The sequence below is a fragment of the Tachyglossus aculeatus genome, chromosome 3 (genome assembly GCF_015852505.1).
Source record: "Tachyglossus aculeatus isolate mTacAcu1 chromosome 3, mTacAcu1.pri, whole genome shotgun sequence".
NCBI classification, from domain to species: Eukaryota; Metazoa; Chordata; class Mammalia; order Monotremata; family Tachyglossidae; genus Tachyglossus; species Tachyglossus aculeatus.
Window position 1 is genome coordinate 18705439 of NC_052068.1, and position 25286 is coordinate 18730724.

Consider the following 25286-nt stretch of genomic DNA (forward strand, 5'->3'; position numbering starts at 1 on the left):
GACTCCGCCACTTGTGTGCTGTGTGACCTTGGGCAAGCCACGTAACTTCTCTGTGCCTCAGTGACCTCATCTGTAAAAATGGGGATGAAGACTGTGAGCCCCATGTGGGACAACCTGATTACCGTGTATCTCCCCCAGCGCTTAGAACAGTGCTTGGCACATAGTAAGCGCTTAACAAATACCATCATTATTTATTATTATCCTGTCGTGAAAATCCTCAAAATTAGGAGAGAGAGCCATCCGGCTCAGCCGGTTTTGATGCTGCCGTTCTTTTGACATGGGGCTGAACGCGGTGATCTTTTGAAATCCCTTCTTCCGTCAGCCAGCGATCACATTCAGTTATCACAGTGTCCGTAAAATGGGGATTGAGGCTGTGAGCCCCACATGGGACGGGGACTGTGTCCAACCCGCTTGGCTTGTATCCACTCCAGCGCTCAGTCCAGAGCCCGGCACATGGTAAGCGCTTAGCAAGTGTCACGGTTGTTATTCTTATTATCCTTCCTGGGCTGAGCAGAACTTCTTTGCCCCTCCAGAGCCGAATCCGAGTGGGAGGAAAGCGCAGGCCGCAGAGCCGAGCCGCCCGCCGGCTGGCTGCTCGGGAATCCGGCGAGGCAGAGGGCGCGAACGGGGGAGACGGACCCCCTCCACCTTGGGCCAAGGAGAAGTCCGCCTCTGCAGAGGTGAAGCCGCGACTCACCAGGGACCCGAGCCGAAAGGGGGATTGGGAAAAGGCCCAGGCGACTCTGCCGCCCTTAGCAGAAGACGCCAAGCCGGCGCCTGGCAGGGGCACGGTCTCTTCGGCAAAATCTCCGGGGCCGGCCGTGGAGGAGCACCTCTTCGGTTCCGGTGACCTCTTTGCCGAGCGGCCGGTGTCCAAGCCGCTGGGGCAAGCGAAAGCCAAGGAGAAATCACCGGAGAGCCTGGTGGCCACTCAGCCGGGGAAAGGTGATGAAAAGAAAGCGTTCCTTCCTGTTTTGGACGATCCGGGGAGCGACGACGATCTCTTTCTGTCCGTCAAGCAGAAGTCGACTAAAAAAGCTAATCCCGTGCCTCTTCTGGAGGACGAAGATGACATCTTTGCGAGTCAGAAGGCCAAGAAGGGGGCGAAACCCGTGGGGGAACGGGATCTCGCATCTAAACCCCAAGATATTTTTGAGGTAACATTGCTTCGGCTGGGCCGAGTGTGTGTGTGTGTTTGTGAGGGAAAATTGGACAGGTGGCTTGTTTGGCTATTTGTCACATCTTGGACTCGCGGTAAATGTTGTAATGAGGTGGTTGGCTTGCCTTGGTGAGGAACGATTGTCAGTTTGTCTAAGGGAGGAGTGAACCACCCTCTACAGATGTTGGCAACTGAAAAGTCTTCCTAAGAACAGCCTAAATAGGAGCGGATATTCCAGTATGATATTTCATCTCCTTTCTAGCTGAGAGAGGAACCACGAAGCGATGGTAGTTGAAGCCGTGGGAGTGAATGAGTTTTCCGAGGGAGTGAGGGTAGATGAAAACTAAAATGGGGGACCCAGAACTGAACCTTGAGGGTCTCCCACTTACTCAGGGAGAGGCCTCTGCTTCTCCCACCCGAGGTCACCCATTTCCGGGGGCTGATCAGGAAAATTCCATTATAAAAATCTCAGAAGTTAGATTTCTGTCTTTTCCCTCTAGACTTTCGGCTCCTTGTGGGCTGGGACCATGTCTGCCAACTCTATTGTACTTTTCCAAGCGCTTAGGATAGTGTTGTGCACATACTAAGTGATCAATATATTGATTGGTGAGAGGTTCTGGCAGTGGTGGTGATGAAGCGGCCCAGGAGCCCAACTGTTGAATTAGTGTGGCCTAGTGGATAGAGCACGGAGGATCTGGGTTCCAATCCTGGCTCTGCCACCTGTCTGCTCTGTGACTTTGGGCAAGTCACTTCACTTCTCTGGGCCTCGGTTATCTCATGTGTAAAATGGGGATTAAGACTGTGAGTCCCGTGTGGGACAGGGACTGTATCAACCGGACAACCTTGTATCTATCCCAGCACTTAGTATCAATCAATCAATCAATCAATCGTATTTATTGAGCGCTTACTGTGTGCAGAGCACTGTACTGAGCGCTTGGGAAGTACAAGTTGGCAACATATAGAGACAGTCCCTACCCAACAGTGGGCTCACGGTCTAGAACAGTGCCTGGCACGTAATAAACACATAATATGGTATGGTATTAACAAATACCATTAAAAAAAAACAACAACATTATGTAATTGCACTTCCTAAACCTCTCCCCGCCCCCACGTGGGAACTGAGCCCTGGTCCAAATCCATCAATCAATCAAAGCTATTTATTGAGCGCTTACTGCGTGCATAGGATTGTACTAAGCGCCCAGGAGAGTCCAGCACAACAGGATTAGCGGACACATTCCCTGCCAGCAACAAGCTTCCAGTCTAGCCCAGGGATGAAGGTGATGGGTTCTAATCTCAGCTCCACCACTTGTATGCTGTGTGACCTTGGGCAAGTCACTTCACTTCTCTGGGCCTCAGTTGCCTCAACTGTAAAATGGGGATGGAGACCGTGAGTCCCGCGTGGGACAAGGGACTGTGTCCAATCCAATTTGCTTGTAGCCTCAGTTGCCTCAACTGTAAAATGGGGATGGAGACCGTGAGTCCCGCGTGGGACAAGGGACTGTGTCCAATCCAATTTGCTTGTAGCTACCCCAGCGCTTAGTGCAGTGCCTGGCACAAAGTAAGTGATTAACAAATACTATTATTATTAATAGTATAAATACTATTATTATCAATCAATCAATCGTATTGAATGCTTACTGTGTGCAGAGCACTGTACTAAGCGCTTGCACTGTACTAAGCCCTTATTATTAGTAATTATTAATGATAATAGTAATAACCCCTGGCCCCGAATGCCTAACCCATAATCACAATTCTCCGTTGTCCACATGTCATTTCCGGGTTTCTGAAATTTGCCCAGAATATCAGATACGATATTCCATCGGTTGTGGTTTTAGAGAGGACCAAATCAAGTTTGAGAGGCTATTATTTTTTGGTTTATTTGAGCAAGGCTTTTATCCATTTCAACTGGCTGGAGGGCTCTCCTTCCTTAGGGATGCTCCAAGGCAGAGGAGTCTTGATGAGGTCCCGGTTTCAGGGGTAGGGAAGCGTTTCCAAAATGCTTCCAAAATCAGTTTTTCCTCTCCAACACAGTCTCCGCCATTGGCTAGTTTGGGTGCACGTGACAGGTTGCCAATTGGACTTTTTGCAATCTGTACTTCACTCTTTTGGTACATTAAGAATTTTATGCAAAAAAGAAATGGACTTTAATATTGCCCTTTTTTGGTTTTTCGCCAAGGATGACATATTTGCCACGGAAGCAATTAAGCCTTCACATAAAACAAAAGAGAAGGAAAAAGCGTTGGACTCAAACCTATTCGATGATAACATTGATATATTTGCAGACCTAACCGTAAAACCAAAAGACAAGAAGTCAAAAAAGAAAGTGGAGTCCAAGTCAATATTTGACGACGATATGGGTAAGTGACTATATATATCTAAATCCCAAAGGAACTATCGAGGACAGGTAAAATTTTTCCTTTCCACTCATTTCTGCATCTCCGTCAGTCGGGTGATCAGAGGTATGTAGTGAGCACTTTGTGCAGAGTATACAGAGTCGGAGAGTTACAAAAAAATTGGGAGATGTGATCCTTAGTTATAATTCTTTATAATTACGTTTAATTATAATATCAATTATGGAACTTGTTCATTCAGTCGTATTTGAGCGCTTTCTGTGTGCAGAGCACTGTACTAAGCGCCTGATACGTTCTTACCATGGGCGAAACACTGTTCTAAGCTCTGGAGTAGGTGTGAGTGAATCAGGTTGGACACAGCCCCTGTTCCGCATGGGCTCACAGTCTCACTGTGGGCAGGGAGTGTATCTAGTGTTGTATTGCACTCTCCCAAGCACTTAGTTTAGTGCTCTGCAATCAATCAGTCAATCAATCAATCGTATTTATTGAGCACTTACTGTGTGCAGAGCACTGTACTAATCGCTTGGGAAGCACAAGTTGGCAACATATAGAGACGGTCCCTACCCAACAGTGGGCTCACAGCCTAGAAGGGGGAGACAGAGAACAAAACAAAACATATTAACAAAATAAAATGAATAGATATGTACAGGTTAAATACATAAATAAATAGAGTAATAAATATGTACAAACATATATACATATATATACAGGTGCTGTGGGGTAGGGAAGGAGGTAAGGCGGGGGATGGAGGGGGGAGATACTCTGCATACAGTAAGCACTCAATATGCACAACTGAATGAAGTATGAAGGAGTAGGATTTAATGCCCATTTTACAGATGAGGAAACGGAGGCACAGAGAAGTTAAATGACTTGCCTAACGTCACAAAGCAGATACCTGGTAGAGTGGGATTAGAATCCAAGTTTTCTGGCTCCCAGACCTGTGTTTTCCAATAATAATAATAATAATAATAATGATAAAGTTGGTATCTGCAGGAGAAGCAGCGTGGCTCAGTGGAAAGAGCCTGGGCTTTGGAGTCAGAGGTCATGGGTTCAAATCCCGGCTCTGCCAATTGTCAGCTGTGTGACTTTGGGCAAGTCACTTCACTTCTCTGGGCCTCAGTTACCTCATCTGTAAAATCGGGATTATGGCCATGAGCCCCACGTGGGACAGCCTGATCACCTTGTATCCTCCCCAGCACTTAGAACAGTGCCCTGCATATAGTAAGCGCTTAATAAATCAATCAATCAATCAATCGTATTTTTTGAGCGCTTACTATGTGCAGAGCACTGTACTAAGCGCTTGGGAAGTACAAATTGGCATCACATAGAGACAGTCCCTACCCAACAGTGGGCTCACAGTCTAAAAGGGGGAGACAGAGAACAGAACCAAACATACCAACAAAGTAAAATAAGTAGGATAGAAATGTACAAGTAAAATAAATAAATAAATAGAGTAATAAATATGTACAACCGTATATACATATATACAGGTGCTGTGGGGAAGGGAAGGAGGTAAGACGGGGGGATGGAGAGGGGGACGAGGGGGAGAGGAAAGAAGGGGCTCAGTCTGGGAAGGCCTCCTGGAGGAGGTGAGCTCTCAGCAGGGCCTTGAAGGGAGGAAGAGAGCTAGCTTGGCGGATGGGCAGAGGGAGGGCATTCCAGGCCCGGGGGATGACGTGGGCCGGGGGTCGATGGCGGGACAGGCGAGAGCGAGGTACGGGGAGGAGATTAGTGGTGGAGGAGCGGAGGGTGCGGGCTGGGCAGTAGAAGGAGAGAAGGGAGGTGAGGTAGGAGGGGGCGAGGGGATGGACAGCCTTGAAGCCCAGGGTGAGGAGTTTCTGCCTGATGCGCAGATTGATCGGTAGCCATTGGAGGTTTTTGAGGAGGGGAGTAATATGTCCAGAGCGTTTCTGGACAAAGGTAATCCGGGCAGCAGCATGAAGTATGGATTGAAGTGGAGAGAGACACGAGGATGGGAGATCAGAGAGAAGGCTAGTGCAGTAGTCCAGACGGGATAGGATGAGAGCTTGAATGAGCAGGGTAGCAGTTTGGATGGAGAGGAAAGGGCGGATCTTGGCAATGTTGCGGAGCTGAGACCGGCAGGTTTTGGTGACGGCTTGGATGTGAGGGGTGAATGAGAGAGCAGAGTCGAGGATGACACCAAGGTTGCGGGCTTGTGAGACGGGAAGGATGGTAGTGCCGTCAACAGAGATGGGAAAGTCAGGGAGAGGACAAGGTTTGGGAGGGAAGACAAGGAGCTCAGTCTTCGACATGTTGAGCTTTAGGTGGCGGGCGGACATCCAGATGGAGATGTCCTGAAGGCAGGAGGAGATGCGAGCCTGGAGGGAGGGGGAGAGAGCAGGGGCAGAGATGGAGATCTGGGTGTCATCAGCGTAGAGATGACAGTTGAAGCCGTGGGAGCGAATGAGGTCACCAAGGGAGTGAGTGTAGATTGAGAACAGAAGGGGACCAAGCACTGAACCTTGGGGAACCCCCACCGTAAGAGGATGGGAGGGGGAGGAGGAGCCTGCAGAAGAGACTGAGAAAGAACGACCGGAGAGATAAGAGGAGAACCAGGAGAGGACGCCACCATTATTATTGTATTATTATTAAATGCCACCATTATTATTATTGTATTAAGGCCACACATAATAATAATAATAATGATGGTATTTGTTAAGCACTTACTATTTGCTAAGCGCTGAGGTAGATACAAGGTGATCAGGTTGTCCCACGTGTGGTTCATAGTCTTAATCCCCATTTTACAGATGAGGTAACAGGCACGGAGAAGTGAAGTGACTTGCCCAAAGTCGCACAGCTGACAGGTGGCGGAGCCGGGATTAGAACCCACGACCTCCGACTCCCAAGCCCGGGCTCTATCCACTAAACCACGATGCTTCTCATCTCATGTGGGGGATGTTTTCCTAAGAAAAGATTCCTCCTCTGGGGGTAAATGTTTACTGTCAGAGTTCACTTCCCTGTCAGTAATTGAGATTTAGGAGAAATAGCCTTTCTCCATGCCCAAGTCTAATTTCCACCATAATACTCTTTCCCAGCACTTAGGACACTGATCTGCATGAAGTAAAGGGCAAATAAATGCTATGAATATACTACTTTCTCTCCAAAGTAGATCTAGATCTCAACCTCCTGGTCCAGAAAAGCCTCTGAAAACTAGTGGCCTTCAAAGAGAAACCGAAAATGTCTGTTTTGTTTCTTTTTAGCAGCTTGTTTTAATTGCCTGGTCCTGCTAAATCCAATACTAAAAGAACGCACAAATGCAATTCACCCTGTGGTAATGTCATAGGCAAATGCTGGGATACTTTATCAATAATGTGTTCTTGGCAAGCGTTTCTGGGTGTGATATTAGATTTTGGCATCCGCTTTTCTTATTTTTGCTGAAATATCCTTTCTCTCTCTCTCTCCCACCGTGTTTTTTTTTTAAAAAAAGATGATATCTTCTCGTCTAGCAGCCAGGTCAAGACCTCCAAACCCAAAGGCCATTCAGCACAGTCTGCAGCAGAAACCAAATCAGAAAGCAAGGCCTCTAGTACATTTGACGATCCCCTGAACGTCTTTGGAGGCCAGTAGGGCAGGTGCAGAGGACCCGGCAGAAAAGAAGCGGTGAACTCTATGCGGGTGGCCTGATAGCGCTGCCATCGTGCTTTTTAAATGGAGTAAGAAAAACAGATATTGGAACGACCATCCTCCCCTGAAGCGTCCGTAACTTTGCGCATTAGTCTTAATCAAGCTTTAATAATGCAAGAGGAAAGACAATAGAATATCTGAATCGCTGTTTTGTCCATACGCAGATAGAGAATTAGCCTGTGCGGTCCATGGAATTATGTAATCTATTATGTAGAGTATAATTTCCTTTATAGAACAGAACTACAGAGAGAAAAATCACTGGTGTAATTAAAATGGTGAAATATAAAGTGGTGAAAACCGTTTCATTGCCGTCGTCTGTCATTGACTTGTTTGTCGGTTTGTCCTAAGGGGGTACAGAAATTGCTTTTTTTCATGGTTTAGTGGTCCCTCAAACTTAGGTGACCTTGAGTGGGAGAAGCAAAGGACTCCTCCAGAGTAAGTCTGGGAGTCAGTCAATCAATCAATCAATCGTATTTATTGAGCGCTTACTGTGTGCAGAGCACTGTACTAAGCGCTTGGGAAGTCGAAGTTGGCAACATATAGAGACGGTCCCTACCCAACAGTGGGCTCACAGTCTAGAAGGGGGAGACAGAGAACAAAACAAAATATATTAACAAAATAAAATAAATAGAATAGAAATGCACAAGTAAAATAGAGTAATATTTAATAAATAGTAAATAATATTAAATAGTTATCTATTAATAGCTAAGTTATTTAAATATTAAATAATATTAAATGGTAAATAATAAGTAAAAATAAATAATATTAAATTTAATAAACTAATAAATAGAGTCCTTCGAGGCTCAATTCTGGCCTCTCTTCTAGTCATCCATTCATTCATTCAATTGTATTTATTGAGCGCTTACCATCTGCAGAGCACAGTACTAAGTGCTTGGAAAGTACAACTGGGCAACAGAGACAGTCATCATCATCATCAATCGTATTTATTGAGCGCTTACTGTGTGCAGAGCACTGTACTAAGCGCTTGGGAAGTACAAGTTGGCAACATATAGAGACAGTCCCTACCCAACAGTGGGCTCACAGTCTAAAAGGGGGAGACAGAGAACAAAACCAAACATACCAACAAAATAAAATAAATAGAATAGATATGTACAAGTAAAATAAATAGAGTAACAAATATGTACAAACATATATACATATATACAGGTGCTGTGGGGAAGGGAAGGAGGTAAGATGGGGGCGGGGTGGAGAGGGGGGCTAACGGGCTCACAGTCCAGAAGCAGGGAGACAGACAACAAAACAAAGCCAAACAGGCATCAACAGTATCAAAATAAATAAATAATTATATAGGCACATCATTAATAAAATAAGTAGAATAATAACTCATTCACTGCCACCGCTTCAATTACCGTAACTCAGTGGTTCCTCTCTCAGCTAAAAGGAAGACGAAATGTCACTGCAAAATCCAGTCCTATTTTTGTTTTTCATAGGACGACATTTCAGTAGCCTAAGTAGTGGTAGTTGATTGACCCCAAGGGAGTGAAGGAGTTCTCCAAGGGAGTGGGCATGGAGAGAGAAGAGAAGGGGAGTCTTGCAGGACTCTCAATCTATCAAGCAATCAATTGTATTTATTGAGCGCTTACTGTGTGCAGAGCACTGTACTAAGCGCTTGGGAAGTACAAGTTGGCAACAACTTGGAAAGAAAGAAGGAAGGAGAGAGAGAAAGAAATAGAGAAAGAAAGGAAGAAAGAAAAGAAAGAGAGAAAGAAAAGGAAGAAGAAAGAGAAAGAAAAAAGAGAAAGGAAGGAAGGAAGAAGAAGGAAGGAGGGAGGGGGGAGGGAGGGAGAGAGAGAGAGAAAGAAAAAGGAAGGAAGGAAGAAAGAACGAAAGAAGGAAAGAAAGAAAGAAGGAAGGAAAGAAGGAAAGAAATAAGGAAGGAAGGAAAGAAATGAAGGAAAGAAAGAAAAGAAGGAAAGAAAGAAGGAAGGAAGGAAAGAAAGAAGGTAGGGAAGAAAGAAAGAAGAGAGAAATAAAAAGAGAAAGAAGAAAGAGAGAGAGAGAAAGGAAGGAAGAAGGAGGGAGGAGGGAGGGAGAGGGAAGGAAAGAAAGAAGGAAGGAAGGAAAAGAAAGAAAGAAAAAGAAACTCTCGCCCCTAAGGGGTGGGAGGCAGAAGGAGGGCCTGCGAAAGAGACTGAGAAGGAGCAGTCAGAGAGACAGGAGAATCAGGAGGTGACAGTGTTGGTGAAGCCAAGGTTCCACGACGCTTCCAGGGGAAGGGGGTGGTCCACAGTGTTGAAGGCAGCTGAGAGGTCAAGGAATAGAGGTCACTGGATTTGGCAAGAAGGAGGTCATTGGTGACCTAAAAGAGGGCAGAATCTGTGAAGCGGAGGGAGTGGAAGCCAGGTTGGAGGGGATCGAGGAGAGGAAGTGGACGCAGCCGGTGGAAACGACTCCCGGGAGTTTGGAAAAGGATGTTTGGAGGACGATGGGGTGCTAACTGGACGATGCTGTGGGATCAAAGAGGATTTTGGTGGGGGGGGATACAATGGGGGTGGAACCATTGGAGAGGGAGCAGTTGAAGAAGGTGGTTCAGGTGTCAAAGAGGATGGGACAAGTTATTTCATTCATTCATTCAATTGTATTGAGCGCTTACTGTGTGCAGAGCACTGTACTAAGTGCTTGGGAAGTATAGGTTTTTTACAGGGAAGTGTAGGTTTTTTCTAAAGGTTTTTAGACTGTGAGCCCACTGTTGGGTAGGGACTGTCTCTATGTTGCCATCTTGTACTTCCCAAGCGCTTAGTACAGTGCTCTGCACACAGTAAGCACTCAAATATGATTGATCGATTGATTGATACAGGTTGGCAACATATAGAGACGGTCCCTACCCAACAACGGGCTCACAGTCTAGAAGGGGGAGACAGACAACAAATCAAAACACGTGGACAGGTGTCAAGTTGTCAGAACAAATAGAATCGAAGCTAGATGCACATCATTAGCAAAATAAATAGAATAGTAAATATGTACCAGTAAAATAAATAGAGTAATGAATCCGTACAAACATACAGGTGCTGTGGCGGGGTGGGGGGGGGGGGGAGGTAGGGCAGGGGGGATGGGGAGGAAGAGAGGGAAAAAGGGGGCTTATTTAATAAGGTATTAAGGCAGCTATTTAAATCATAAGTTGGCCCAATAAGGAACTACAGGGCAGGTAAATAAATAAGACAGCATTAACAAGACTTTATTCAGGCGAACAAGGTGTTTCCTGAACTCTGAAGTCATTATTTTTGGTGATATTCCTGGTTTAATGTGTTCTGGGCCTCAACCCCGACATCTGTAGGCAGAGCCCTGGGACGGGGCACCTTTGGAAAGAGCCCTGGCACTGCCACTTGGCATCGGGGACCTCAGTTAACCTCTCCCGCCTCGATTAATAATAATAACAATGGTATTTGTTAAGCGCTTACTATGTGCCAAGCACCGCTCTAAGCGCTGGGGTAGATACAAGGTGATCAGGTTGTGCCACATGGGGAATCACGGTCTTAATCCCCATTTTACAGATGAGGTCACTGTGGCACGAAGAAGTGAAGTGACTTGCCCCAAGTCACACAGCTGATAAATGGCGGAGACAGGATTAGAACCCATGACCTCTGGCTCCCAAGCCTGGGCTCTTTCCACTGAGTCACGCTCCTCGCTGACTTCCCTGTCTCCTGTCTCTCCCTAGTCCAGCCCGTATTTCACTCTGCTGTCCAGATCTTTTTTCTACAGAAACGTTCAGACCACTGTACTAAGCGCTTGTACTTCCCAAGCGCTTAGTACAGGGCTCTGCACACAGTAAGCGCTCAATAAATACGATTGAATGAATGAATGATATAGCAAAGAAAACCCACAGAGTTGGGTTCAAGTCTAAGTAAAAGGGAGAAGGGGTGTTTGAATCTCCGTGTTACAGATGAGGTAACACACAGAGAAGCGAAGGGACTTTACAGATCTCAATCTCCTTGCTCCCTCCTACCAGAGAAGCAGCGTGGCTCAGTGGAAAGAGCCCGGGCTTTGGAGTCAGAGGTCATGGGTTCAAATCCCGGCTCTGCCACGTGTCAGCTGTGTGACTTTGGGCAAGTCACTTCACTTCTCTGGGCCTCAGTTCCCTCATCTGTAAAATGGGGATGAAGACTGGGAGCCCCCGTGGGACAACCTGATCACCTTGCAACTTCCCCAGCGCTTAGAACAGTGCTTTGCACATAGTAAGCGCTTAATAAATGCCATCGTTATTCTTCTAGACTGTGAGCCCACTGTTGGGTAGGGACTGTCTCTATATGTTGCCAACTTGTACTTCCCAAGCGCTTAGTACAGTGCTCGGCACACAGTAAGTGCTCAATAAATATGATTGATTGAATGAATGAATGAATACAAGAATCCTGGAGGGCCCAGCGAATCACAGTGAGCATATTACTGAGTCTTGGGGCGCTTAGAACAGTGCTTGGCACATAGTAAGTGCTTAATAAATGCCATCATTATTCTTCTAGACTGTGAGCCCACTGTTGGGTAGGGACTGTCTCTATATGTTGCCAACTTGTACTTCCCAAGCGCTTAGTACAATGCTCTGCACACAGTAAGCGCTCAATAAATACGATTGAATGAATGAATGGAGGGCCCAGCGCATCACAAAGAGCATATTACGGAGTGTTGGGGCGCTTAGAACAGGGCTTGGCACATAGTAAGCGCTTAACAAATACCATCATGATTATATTGAGCGCTTAACAAATACCATAATAATAGTAATTATTATTAGGTGGCGTTGCACCCTGTAGTTATTTTATTTTATTATATGTTTTGTTTTGTTGTCTGTCTTCTGCTTCTAGACTGTGAGCCCTGCTGTTGGGTAGGAACCGTCTCTAGATGTTGCCAACTTGGACTTCCCAAGCGCTTAGTACAGTGCTCTGCACACAGTAAGCGCTCAATAAATACGATTGAATGGATGAATGAATGAATGAATGAATGAATGGAGGACCCAGGGCATCACAATGAAAATATTATGGAGTCTTGGGTGCTTGGCACATAGTAAGCACTTAACGAATACCATCATTATTATATTAAATGCTTAACAAGTACCATAATAGTGATTATTATTAGGTGGCGTTGCACCCTGTAGTTATTTTATTTTGTTATATGTTTTGTTTTGTTGTCTGTCTCCCCCTTCTAGACTGTGAGCCCGTTGTTGGGTAGGGACCGTCTCTATATGTTACCAACTAACTTGTACTTCCCAAGCACTTAGTACAGTGCTCTGAATACAGTAAGCGCTCAATAAATACTATTTAATGAATTGGGTAGGGACTGCCTCTATATGTTGCCAACTTGTACTTCCCAAGCGCTTAGTACAGTGCTCTGCACACAGTAAGCGCTCAATAAATACAATTGATTGATTGAATGAATGGAGGGCCCAGCATGTCACAATGAGCATATTACTGAGTCTTGGGGTGCTTAGTACAGTGCTTGGCACATAGTAAGTGCTTAACAAATACCATCGTTATTATATTAAGCGCTTAACAAACACCCTAATAATAGTAATTATTATTAGGTGTCGTCGCACCCTGTGGGCCAGGGGCAAAGGGGGGGGCCGCCCGGCTGAAGGGAGGACTACATTTCCCAGCAGCCCCGCGGATGACCTTTGACCCCGTCCGGCGCGGGGAGCGCTAACTGCCACACTACCCCCTCCCCCCGCGGTGCGGAGTGCGCCTGCGCAGCCGCACCCCCGCTGCAGGGCAAGGCCACGCCCCTCTGGCGCGCTGATTGGAGGGCGGCGGCGGCGGGCGGCCCCCCGATTGGTGGGGGGAGCGTCACAAAGGGCGGGGGGGGGCGGGGCCGAGCGCGTGCAGGGGCCGAGCTAAGGCCGAGCCGAGGTTGAGCGGGAGCCGGGTCGGAGCGCAGCCGAAGCCGAGCCGAGGCTGAAGCCGAAGCCGAGCCGAAGCGGAGCCGAGGCTGAAGCCGAAACCGAGCCGAAGCGGAGCCGAGACCGAAACCGAGCCGAAGCTCAGCCGAAACCGAGCCGAAGCGGAGCCGAGACCGAAGCCGAGCCGAAGCTAAGCCGAGCCGAGGCGGAGCCGAGACCGAAACGGAGCGGAAGCGGAGCCTAAGCCGAGCCGAAGCTCGGCCGAGGTCGGAGCCGAGCCGAAGCTAAGCCGAAGCCGAGCCGAGGCGGAGCCGAGGCCGAAGCCGCGCGGAAGCGGAGCCGAAGCCGGGCCGAAGCTCGGCCGAGACCGGAGCCGAGCCGAAGCTAAGCCGAAGCCGAGCCGAGGCGGAGCCGAGGCCGAAGCCGCGCGGAAGCGGAGCCGAAGCCGGGCCGAAGCGGAGTCGAGGTCGGAGCCGAAGCCGAGCCGAGGCCGGAGCCGAGTGGAAGCCGAAGGGGAGCCGGTCGGAGCCGAGTGGGAGCCGAAGGGGAGCCGAGGTCGGAGCGGAGCCGAAGCCGGGCCGAAGCTCGGCCGAGGTCGGAGCCGAGCCGAAGCTAAGCCGAAGCCGAGTCGAGGCGGAGCCGAGGCCGAAGCCGCGCGGAAGAGGAGCCGAAGCCGGGCCGAAGCGGAGTCGAGGTCGGAGCCGAAGCCGAGCCGAGGCCGGAGCCGAGTGGGAGCCGAAGGGGAGCCGGTCGGAGCCGAGTGGGAGCCGAAGGGGAGCCGAGGTCGGAGCGGAGCCGAAGCCGAGCCGAAGCTAAGCCGAAGCCGAGCCGAGGCGGAGCCGAGGCCGAAGCCGGGCCGAAGCGGAGCCGAGGTCGGAGCCGAGGTCGGAGCCGAAGCCGAGCCGAGGCCGGAGCCGAGCGGAAGAGGAGCCGAGTGGAAGCCGAAGGGGAGCCGAGGTCGGAGCCGAGCGGGAGCCGAGGCCGGAGCGGAGCCGAAGGGGAGCCGAAGCGGAGCCGAAGGGGAGCCGAAGCGGAGCGTGGCCTTATCGTGCTGGATGGGCGGGGCGGGCGGGGCCCGGGGGCAGCTGGGCCCCGGCGACGGCGCGGAGGCACTGGACTGAGCGACAGCGGGGAGGAGGACGACGACGAGGAGGACGAGGAGGAGGAGGAGGAGGAGGAAGGCCCAGGCCCCGCCCCCCACGGGCCCGAGGGCTGCCGCAGGTGAGCGCCCGGCCATGCCTAGTCACTCATTCAGCCGGAGCCCTTCCTCCCTCTCCCCCCTCCATCCCCCGCCATCTTACCTCCTTCCCCTCCCCACAGCACCTGTATAGATGTCTGTGCGTATTTATTACTCCATTTATTTTACTTGTACCTATCTAGTCGATTTATTTTATTTTGTTGGTCTGCTTGGTTTTGTCCTCTGTCTCCCCCTTTTAGACTGTGAGCCCGCTGTTGGGTAGGGACTGTCTCTAGATGTTGCCAACTTGGACTTCCCAAGCGCTTGGTACAGTGCTCTGCAATCAATAAATACCATCGATTGATTGATTGAGCGCCGACTGCGTGCACAACACTGGAATGCCCCCAATCCCTCTGCCCATCCGCCCAGCTACTTCTTTTCCTCCCTTCAAGGCCCTGCTGAGAGCTCACCTCCTCCAGGAGGCCTTCCCAGACTCAGCCCCTTCCTTCCTCTCCCCCTCGTCCCCCTCTCCATCCCCCCCATCTTACCTCCTTCCCTTCCCCACAGCACCTGTGTATATGTATATATGTTTGTACAGGTTTATTACTCATTTATGTATTTACCTATTTTACTTGTACATATCTATTCTATTTATTTTATTTTGTTAGTATGTTTGGTTTTGTTCTCTGTCTCCCCCTTTTAGACTGTGAGCCCACTGTTGGGTAGGGACTGTCTCTATATGTTGCCAACTTGGACTTCCCAAGCGCTTAGTCCAGTTCTCTGCACTCAGTAAGCGCTCAGTAAATACCATTGATTGATTTATTGAGCGCCGACTGCGGGCACAACGCTGGAACGCCCTCCCTCTGCCCATCCGCCAAGCTAGCTCTCTTCCTCCCTTCAAGGCCCTACTGAGAGCTCACCTCCTCCAGGAGGCCTTCCCACACTGAGCCCCTTCCTTCCTCTCCCCCTCGCCCCCCTCTCCATCCCCCCATCTTACCTCCTTCCCTTCCCCACAGCACCTGTGTATATGTATATATGTTTGTACAGACTTATTACTCTATTTATTTTACTTGTATATATCTATTCGATTTATTTTATTGTGTTATACATGTTTGGTTTTGTTCTCTGTCTCCCCCTTTTAGACTGTGAGCCCACTGTTGGGTAGGGACTGTATATGTTGCCAACTTGTACTTCCCAAGCGCTTGGTACAGTGCTCTGCACGCAGTAAGTGCTCAATAAATACGATTGATTGATTGAGCGCCGACTGCGGGCACAACACTGGAGTGCCCTCCCTCTGCCCCTCCTCCAAGCTGGCTCTCTTCCTCCCTTCAAGGCCCTGCTGAGAGCTCACCTCCTCCAGGAGGCCTTCCCAGACTGAGCCCCTTCCTTCCTCTCCCCCTCGTCCCCCTCTCCATCCCCCCGCATCTTACCTCCTTCCCTTCCCCGCGGCACCTGTATATATGTATATATGTTTGTACGCATTTATTACTCTATTGTACTTGTACATATCTATTCCATGTATTTTATTTTGTTAGTATGTTTGGTTTTGTTCTCTGTCTCCCCCTTCTAGACTGTGAACCCACCGTTGGGTAGGGACCGTCTCCATATGTTGCCAGCTTGTACTTCCCAAGCGCTTAGTACAGTGCTCTGCGCACAGTAAGCACTCAATAAATACAATTGATTGATTGATAAACGCCTGGGAGAGGACGACTCAACAGCAGAGACGGTCCCTCCCCAACAACGGGCTCACAGGCTACAAGGGGGGAGACACACAACAAAACAAAACATGGGGACAGGTGTCAATCCCATCAGAATAGATAAATAGAATTCTTGATTCATTTCTATTTATTATTATTATTATTATTATTGATGGCATTTAGTAAGCGCTCACTATGTGCCAAGCACTGTTCTAAGCGCTGGGAAGGATACAAGGTGATCAGGTGGTCCCTCGTGGGGCTCACAGTCTTAATCCCCGTTTTCCAGATGAGGGAACTGAGGCCCAGAGAAGTGAAGTGACTTGCCCCAAGTCACACAGCCGACAATTGGCAGAACCGGGATTTGAACCCATGACCTCTGACTCCAAAGCCCGGGCTCTTTCCTAGACTGTGAGCCCTCTGTTGGGTAGGGACTGTCTCTATATGTTGCCAGCTTGTACTTCCCAAGCGCTTACTACAGTGCTCTGCACACAGTAAGCGCTCAAGAAATACGATTGATTGATGGATTGATTGATTTCCTACTGAGCCACGCTTCTTCTCCTACTGAGCGCCTACTGGGTGCAGAGCGCTGTACTAAGCGCTTGGGAAGTCCAAGTCGGCCACAGATAGAGACGGTCCCGACCCAACAACAGCTAGAAGAGGGAGACAGACAACAAAACAAAACAAGTAGACAGGCATCAGTGACATCACAATAGATACATGGAATTATAGATTTATTCAGTTGTATTTATTGAGCGCTTATTGTGTACGGAGCACTGGACTAAGCGCCTGGAAAGTACAATTCATTCATTCATATTTATTGAGCGCTTACTGTGTGCAGAGCACTGTTTGGCAACAGACAGTCAATCAATCGTATTTATTGAGCGCTTACTGTGTGCAGAGCACTGTTTAGCAACAGACAGTCAATCAATCATATTTATTGAGCGCTTACTGTGTTCAGAGCACTGTTTAGCAACAGACAATCAATCAATCAATCGTATTTATTGAGCGCTTACTGTGTGCAGAGCACTATTTAGCAACAGACAATCAATCAATCGTATTTATTGAGCACTTACTGTGTGCAGAGCACTGTTTAGCAACAGACAGTCAATCAATCATATTTATTGAGCGCTTACTGTGTGCAGAGCACTGTTTAGCAACAATCAATCAATCAATCGTATTTATTGAGCACTTACTATGTGCAGAGCACTGTTTAGCAACAGACAGTCAATCAATCAATTGTATTTATTGAGCGCTTACTGTGTGCAGAGCACTGTTTAGCAACAGTCAATCAATCAATCGTATTTATTGAGCGCTTACTGCGTGCAGAGCACTGTTTAGCAACAGAGACAATCAATGAATCAATCAATCAATCGTATTTATTGAGCGCTTACTGTGTGCAGAGCACTGTTTAGCAACAGAGACAGTCAATCAATCGTATTTATTGAGCGCTTACTGTGTGCAGAGCACTTTTTAGCAACAGAGACAATCAATGAATGAATCAATCAATCAATCGTATTTATTGAGCGCTTACTGTGTGCAGAGCACTGGACTGAGTGTTTGGGAAGTCCAAGTTGGCAACATATAGAGACGGTCCCTACCCAACAGTGGGCTCACAGTCTAGAAAGGGGGAGACAGACAACCAAACAAGTAGACAGGCCTCAATACCATTAAAATAGATAAATACAATTAGAGATTCAGTCAGTTGTATTGATTGAGCGCAGACTGGGTGCAGAGCACTGCACTAAGCGCTTGGGAGGGGACAGTACAGCAATAAAGAGTCAGTCCCTGCCCAACAACGGACTCACAGTCTAGAAGGGGGAGGCAGACGACAAAACAAGTAGACAGGCGTCAATGCCATCACAATAGTTATAGATTCATTCATTCAATCGTATTTATTGAGCACTTACTGTGTGCAGAGCACTGTATTGAGCGCTTGGAAAGCACAATTCGGCAACAGATTGAGGCGGTCCCGACCCAACAACGGCTAGAACGGGGAGGCGACAGACAACAAAACAAATCAAGTAGAGAGGCATCAATGCCATCACAATAGATACATCAATCAATCAATCAATCGTATTTATTGAGCGCTTACTATGTGCAGAGCACTGTACTAAGCGCTTGGGAAGTACAAATTGGCATCACATAGAGACAGTCCCTACCCAACAGTGGGCTCACAGTCTAAAAGGGGGAAGATACATGGACTTATAGATTCATTCAATTGTATTTATTGAGCGCTGACTGTGTGTGGAGCACTGTACTAAGAGAAGCAGCATGGCTCAGTGGAAAGAGCCCGGGCTTTGGAGTCAGTGGTCGTGGGTTCAAATCCCGGCTCTGCCAACTGTCAGCTGTGTGACCCTGGGTAAGTCACTTAACTTCTCTGGGCCTCAGTTACCTCATCTGTAAAATGGGGGTTGACTGTGAGCCCCCCGTGGGACAACCTGATCACCTTGTATCCCCCCAGCGCTTAGAACAGTGCTTTGCACATAGGAAGCGCTTAATAAATGCCCTTATTATTATTATTAGTACAGCGCTCTGCATCCAGTAAGCGTCCCTTCTAATAACAATGGCATTTATTAAGCGCTCAATATGTGCAAAGCACTGTTCTAAGCGCTGGGGAGGCTACAAGGTGATCAGGTTGTCCCACGGGGGGGCTCACCATCTTAATCCCTATTTTACAGGTGAGGTAACTGAGGCACAGAGCAGTGAAGTGACTTGCCCAAAGTCACACAGCTGACAAGTGGCGGAGCCGGAATTTGAAATAGATTTTGGAATTTGAAATAGATACCAATGATTCACAAATCACTAAATGAATATAATAATAATAATGATGATGATAATAATAATAATGGTACTTGTTAGGAGCCTACTATGTGCCAATCACTGTTCTAAGTGCAGGAGTAGATACAGTTCAATCAGGTTGGACACAGTGTCCAGTTACAGATGAGGGAATTGAGGCCCAGAGAGGTGAGGTGACTTGCCCAAGGTCACACAGCAGATGCCTTCCCAGATTGAGCCCCTTTACCTCTGCTCCTCCTCCCCTCCCCATCGGCCCTCCTCCCTTCCTCTGCTCTACCCGCTTCTCCACCCCACAGCATTTGTGTATATTTGCACATATTTATTATTCTATTTCAATCAATCAATCATATTTATTGAGCATTTACTGTGTGCAGAGCACTGTACTAAGCGCTTGGGAAGTCCAAGTTGGCAACATATAGAGACAGTCCCTACCCAACAGTGGGCTCACAGTCTAAAAGACTAAAAGTCTATTAATGATGTGTTTATATCTATAACTCTATTTTGATATTATTGTTATTATTATTTTGTTATGTTGTCTGCCTCCCCCTTCTAGACTCTGAGCCCGTTGTTGGGTAGGGACCGTCTCTATCTGTTGCTGAATTGTACTTTCCAAGCGCTTAGTACAGTGCTCGGCACATAGTAAGCGCTCAATAAATACGATTGAATGAATGAATGAACCCATGACCTCTGACTCCAAAGCCTGTGCTCTTTCCACTGAGCCACACTGCTTCTAGACTGTGAGCCCATTGTTGGGTAGGGATTGTCTCTATTTGTTGCCAAATTGTACTTTCCAAGCGCTTAGTACAGCGCTCTGCACACAGTAAGCGCTCAATAAATACGATTTAATGGATGAATAAATACGAGCGCATGCATGAATGAATGCTATGTCTGTCTTCCCTGCCCATGAGGAGCATACAGTCTAGGCTTTAAAATGTCCTTGTGGAAGAGACTTTTTCTGACCTGATTTGTATCTACCTCAGTGCTTAGAACAGCCCTTGACTCATCATCATCATCAATCGTATTTATTGAGCGCTTACTGTGTGCAGAGCACTGTACTGAGCGCTTGGGAAGTCCAAGTTGGCAACATACAGAGACAGTCTCTACCCAACAGTGGGCTCACAGTCTAAAAGGGGGAGACAGAGAACCAAACCAAACATACTAACAAAATAAAATAAATAGAATAGATATGTACAAGTAAAATAAATAGAGTAATAAATATGTACAAACATATATACATATATACAGGTGCTGTGGGGAAGGGAAGGAGGTAAGATGGGGGGATGGAGAGGGGGACGAGGGGGAGAGGAAGGAAAGGGCTCAGTCTGGGAAGGCCATAGTAAGTAGTTAACAAATACCGTAATTGTGAATAAAGAAATAACTAGTGGATCTGTCCATTAGTACTGATCTGCTCTCCCTCTCCTGCCTTACTTACTTCACAGACATACTGTAACTCAGAAGCAGCGTGGCTTAGCGGACGAGCCCCGCCTTGGGAGGCAGAAGTCATGGGTTCTGATCCCGGCTCCGCCACTTGTCACCTTTGTGACTTTGGGCAAGTCACTTCACTTCTCTGGGCCTCAGTGACCTCATCTGTAAAATGGGGATTAAGACTGTGAGCCCCACGTGGGACAACCTAATTACCTTGTATCTATCCCAGTGCTTAAAACAGTACATGGCACATAGCAAGAGCTTAACAAATACCAGCATTATTATTATTATTGATAACTCTACCCACGCACTTTGCTCCTCTAAAACAACCTGCTCATGGTATCTCTGAGCCCCTTCCTTCCTCTCCCCCTCATCCCCCTCTCCATCCCCCCACCTTACCTCCTTCCCTTCCCCACAGCACCTGTATATATGTATATATGTTTGTACATATTTATTACTCTATTTATTATTTATTTTACTTGTACATATCTATTCTATTTATTTTGTTAGTATGTTTGGTTTTGTTCTCTGTCTCCCCCTTCTAGACTGTGAGCCCACTGTTGGGTAGGGACCGTCTCTAGATGTTGCCAACTTGGACTTCCCAAGCGCTTAGTACAGTGCTCTGCACACAGTAAGCGCTCAGTAAATACGATTGATGATGATGATGATATATGTTTATATGTTTGTACATATTTATTACTCTATTTTACTTGTACATATCTATTCTATTTATTTTGTTAGTATGTTTGGTTTTGTTCTCTGTCTCCTCATTTTAGACTGTGAGCCCACTGTTGGGTAGGGGCTGTCTCTATATGTTGCCAACTTGTACTTCCCAAGCGCTTAGTCCAGTGCTCTGCACACAGTAAGCGCTCAGTAAATACGATTGATGATGATGAGGATATATGTTTATATGTTTGTACATATTTATTACTCTATTTATTTTACTTGTACATATCTATTCTATTTATTTTGTTAGTATGTTTGGTTTTGTTCTCTGTCTCCCCCGTTTAGACTGTGAGCCCACTGTTGGGTAGGGGCTGTCTCTATATGTTGCCAACTTGTACTTCCCAAGCGCTTAGTCCAGTGCTCTGCACACAGTAAGCGCTCAATAAATACGATTGATTGATTGATATCTCAATCTCTCACCACCGAAACCTTGCCGATCCCTTTCCCTGGAACTCTTTCCCCGTTCATACCCAACTGTCACCACTCTCCTCACCTTCAAATCCCTCCTAAAATCCCATCTCTTAGGCTTTGGCTCACTAAGCTCTCCTCTGTCTCAACCCTGCGTCGCCTTATAATAATAATGGTATTGGTTAAGCGCTTACTCTGTGCCAAGCACTGTTCTAAGCGCTGGAGCAGAAACAAGGTAGTCAGGTTATCCCACGTGGGGCTCACAATCTTCATCCCAATTTTACAGACGAGGGAACTGAGGCCCAGAGAAGTGAAGTGACCTGCCCAATATCACACAGCTGACAAGTGGCGGAGTCGGGATTAGAACTCATGACCTCTGATGACTCAGCCCGTGCTCTCACCACCAAGCCATGCTGCTTCTCTCTGCAGTGGGATCCATACGCTTAAGCGCTTGATATTCACCCACCCTCAGCCCCACAGCACTTACGTACATGTTATTATTATTATTACCATTGTATTTGTTAAGCCCTGTGTGTCAAGGACAGGGGTAGATACATGTTAATCAGGTTGGACCCAATCACCGTCCCACTTGGGGCTCACAATCTAAGTAGAAGGGAGTAGGATTTAATCCCCGTTTTACAGTTGAGGAAACTGAGGCCCAGAGAATAATGATAATAATGATAATGATGGCATTTGTTAAGTGCTTACTATGTGCAAAGCACTGATCTAAGCGCTGGGGAGGTTACAAGGTCATCAGGTTGTCCCATGTGGGGCTCACAGTCTTCACCCCCATTTTACAGATGAGGGAACTGAGGCACAGAGGAGTGAAGTGACTCACCCAAAGTCACACAGCTGACAGTTGGCAGAGCTGGGATTCGAACCCATGACCTCTGACTCCAAAGCCCGGGTTCTTTCCACTGAGCCACTCTGCAGAGAAGTTGTGAAGTTCTGTATATATGTATATATGTTTGTACATATTTATTACTCTATTTTACTTGTACATATCTATTCTATTTTATTTTGTTAGTATGTTTGGTTTTGTTCTCCGTCTCCCCCTTTTAGACTGTGAGCCCACTGTTGGGTAGGGACCGTCTCTATATGTTGCCAACTTGGACTTCCCAAGTGCTTAGTACAGTGCTCTGCACACTAAGCGCTCAATAAATACGATTGATTGATTGATTGTGACTTGCCCAAGGTCACACAGCAAGCAACTGGCAAAGCCAGGATTAGAACCCAGGCCCTCCGACTTCCAAGCCCATGCTCTTTCCACAGGCTATGCTTCTGCTCATCCTTAGATCATCATCAATCGTATTTGTTGAGCGCGTACTGAGTGCAGAGCACTGTACTAAGCACTTGGGAAGTACAAATTGGCAACATAGATCCTTTCACTCTGCCATTTTCCCATCTGTAATTTATTTTAAAGTTTTTCACCTGCACTGGACCATAAGCTCTTTGTGAGCAGGGATCATATCCACCAACTCTTTTATACAGTGCTGTGTACACAATAAGCGCTCCCTAAAAAGCTTTGATTGATTTCTTGGTTCCTCTATCTAATTTAGACACTGTCACACTCTCTGTCCTTGATAGAATTAGGGCGTTAAGGAGGAAGACGTGCAATAGTAGAAAGTGGGAAATCAAAATCAAATCAAATTCATTAGGCCTGGAAGAAAAATTGGAGGTGGATTCATTATAGGAACTTGTATTCAATCCAAAATTAAACCACTCTAGATAAGTCCAAGATCTCAACTGTAAGATGAGGCAGGTAGGCAGCATGGAACTGGAATCAAAATAATAATGATGGTATTTATTAAGAGCTTACTATGTGCCAGGCACTCTGCTAAGCACTAAGGTAGATGTAAGCCTGCATCCCACATGGAATTCCACAGTCTTAATACCCATTTTACAGATGAGGCACAGAGAAGCGACGTGACTTGCCCAAGTCCACACAGCAGACCTGTGGTGGAGCCGGGATTAGAACCCGTGACCTTCTGACGCCCGGGCTCTGGCCACAACGCCATGCTGATTAATGGGAAATCCTGGACATCTTCCCACCCAAACGCTTATCTTTGACTCATCAATCGTATTTATTGAGCGCTTACTGTGTGCAGAGCACTGTACTAAGCGCTTGGGAAGTACAAGTTGGCAACATATAGAGACAGTCCCTACCCAACAGTGGGCTCCCAGTCTAAAAGACTAAAAGACTTACCTCTCATTCAAGCCACATATTTAGCCCGTCACCAAATCCTGTCGATTCTACGGTAGCATCACGGAAACCTACCCTTTTTTTCCTCCATCCAAACTGCTCCCTCACTGATCCCTGATTGTCCTGTCCAGACTATTGCCTCAGCCTCCTCTCCGACCTCCCTGCCTCCTGCCTCCTCCCACTCCAGTCCATGGTTTACTCTGCCGCCTGGATCATTTTCCCAAAACAGAAAACTTAATTCCACGTTTCCCCACTTCTCAAGAACCTCCCTCGGTTTGCCCATCCACTTTTACATCAGATAGAAACTCCTTCCTAAGGCCTTTAAAGCAGACAGTCAATCAATCAATCAGTCGTATTTATTGAGCGCTTACTGTGTGCAGAGCACTGTACTAAGCACTTGGGAAGTACAAGTTGGCAACATATAGAGACGGTCCCTACCCAACAGTGGGCTCACAGTCTAAAAGGGGGAGACAGAGAACAAAACCAAACATACTAACAAAATAAAATAGGATAGATATGTACAAGTAAAATAAATAGAGTAATAAATACGTACAAACATATATACAGGTATATATGTACTTGGTGCTTAGAAGATCACAACAGCAGATAACTTCCCCGCCCACTTCGGCAGACCATTTCGGAAGAGAGCAGTCTTTATTGACTCATTTGGGAAAGCCGATTTTCTCTAGCTTATCAATTACTAACCTAATTTACTAGACCGCATCGTGTTTTCTGCCTCTTCAGTACCGTTAGGTGACAGTTTTGCCGCCGTGCTTTCTTGGAATAGAGGAGGGACTCAGATTTCAGCTTTCCAGGGCCCGTCACATACGATACGAACACAGCAGCGTAGACGGATCAGAGCATTCGTAGAAGACCAGAGCGGAGAGGTTCAAGCCCAACCGACTAGCTCTACAATGACTTCATTCCACAAAGCAACTCTAGCTTCAATCAGCCATGACCATTATTAAAATAAATGAAAGGATGTGTGTCATACAATCCCCTCGCCCCTTCCTATCTTACCTCACGGATTTCCATCGACGACCTCCGGTACCAAGCTACTCACTGGACCTCGATACCGTGTACCTCGCCGCCGATCCTTTGCCCACGTCTTCCCTCTGGCCTGGAATTCCCTCCCCCTCTGTATCCGACCACTTTTCCTCCCTTCAGAGCGTCGTTAAAATCACATCTCCTCCAAGGGGCCTTCCCTGATTACCACTCCCTCTCCCTTCCGCTTCATCCTTTTTTAGACTGTGAGCCCACTGTTGGCCAGGGACTGTCTCTATATGTTGCCAATTTGTACTACCCAAGCGCTTAGTACAGTGCTCTGCACATAGTAAGTGCTCAATAAATACGATTGATGATGATGATCCTGGCACTTGGATCTCTACCCTTTATTCCCCTCAGCCCCACGGCACTTCCTCTCCTATCCGTAATTTATTTTAATGTCTACCTCTCCCTCGAGAGTTTAAACTTTTCTTGCGTAGAGAAGCAGCGTGGTTTAGTGGGAAGAGCCCGGGCTTGGGAGTCAGAGGTCGTGGGTTCTAATCCCGGCTCCGCCACTTGTCAGCTGGGTGACGTTGGGCAAGTGGCTTCACTTCTCTCTGCCTTAGTCCCCTCATCTGTAAAATGGGGATTAAGACTGTGAGCCCCATGTGGGACAACCTGATTACCTTGTATCCCTCTAGTGCTTAGAACAGTGCTTAGCACGTAGTAAGCGCTTAACAGATACCATTATTATTATTATTATTATTATTATTATTATTATTATTATTCTCTGGACCTCAGTTACCTCATCTGGAAAATGGGGATTAAAACTGTGAGCCCCACATGGGACAACCTGATTACCTTGTATCTACCTCA

The 25286-nt window shown here is 47.2% G+C and overlaps 2 protein-coding genes across 8 annotated transcripts in view; both read left to right on the top strand.

Moving 5' to 3' along the window:
* Positions 1–7453, top strand: part of WASHC2C (WASH complex subunit 2C) — a 99449-nt gene extending 91996 nt beyond the window's left edge. For all 5 annotated transcript variants that reach the window (XM_038743304.1, XM_038743307.1, XM_038743308.1 and 2 more), the window contains 3 exons: positions 534–1157; positions 3336–3516; positions 6959–7453. In XM_038743304.1, coding sequence (XP_038599232.1) covers positions 534–1157; positions 3336–3516; positions 6959–7098 — 945 coding nt within the window. In that variant the 3' untranslated portion in view covers positions 7099–7453. The remainder of the gene's footprint in view (positions 1–533; positions 1158–3335; positions 3517–6958) is intronic.
* A 6688-nt stretch (positions 7454–14141) lies between these two features.
* The window catches only part of ZFAND4 (zinc finger AN1-type containing 4), an 80551-nt gene continuing 69406 nt past the window's right edge, over positions 14142–25286 (top strand). For all 3 annotated transcript variants that reach the window (XM_038744210.1, XM_038744211.1, XM_038744212.1), the window contains exon 1: positions 14142–14215. The gene's annotated coding sequence lies outside the window, so the exon portion shown is untranslated. The remainder of the gene's footprint in view (positions 14216–25286) is intronic.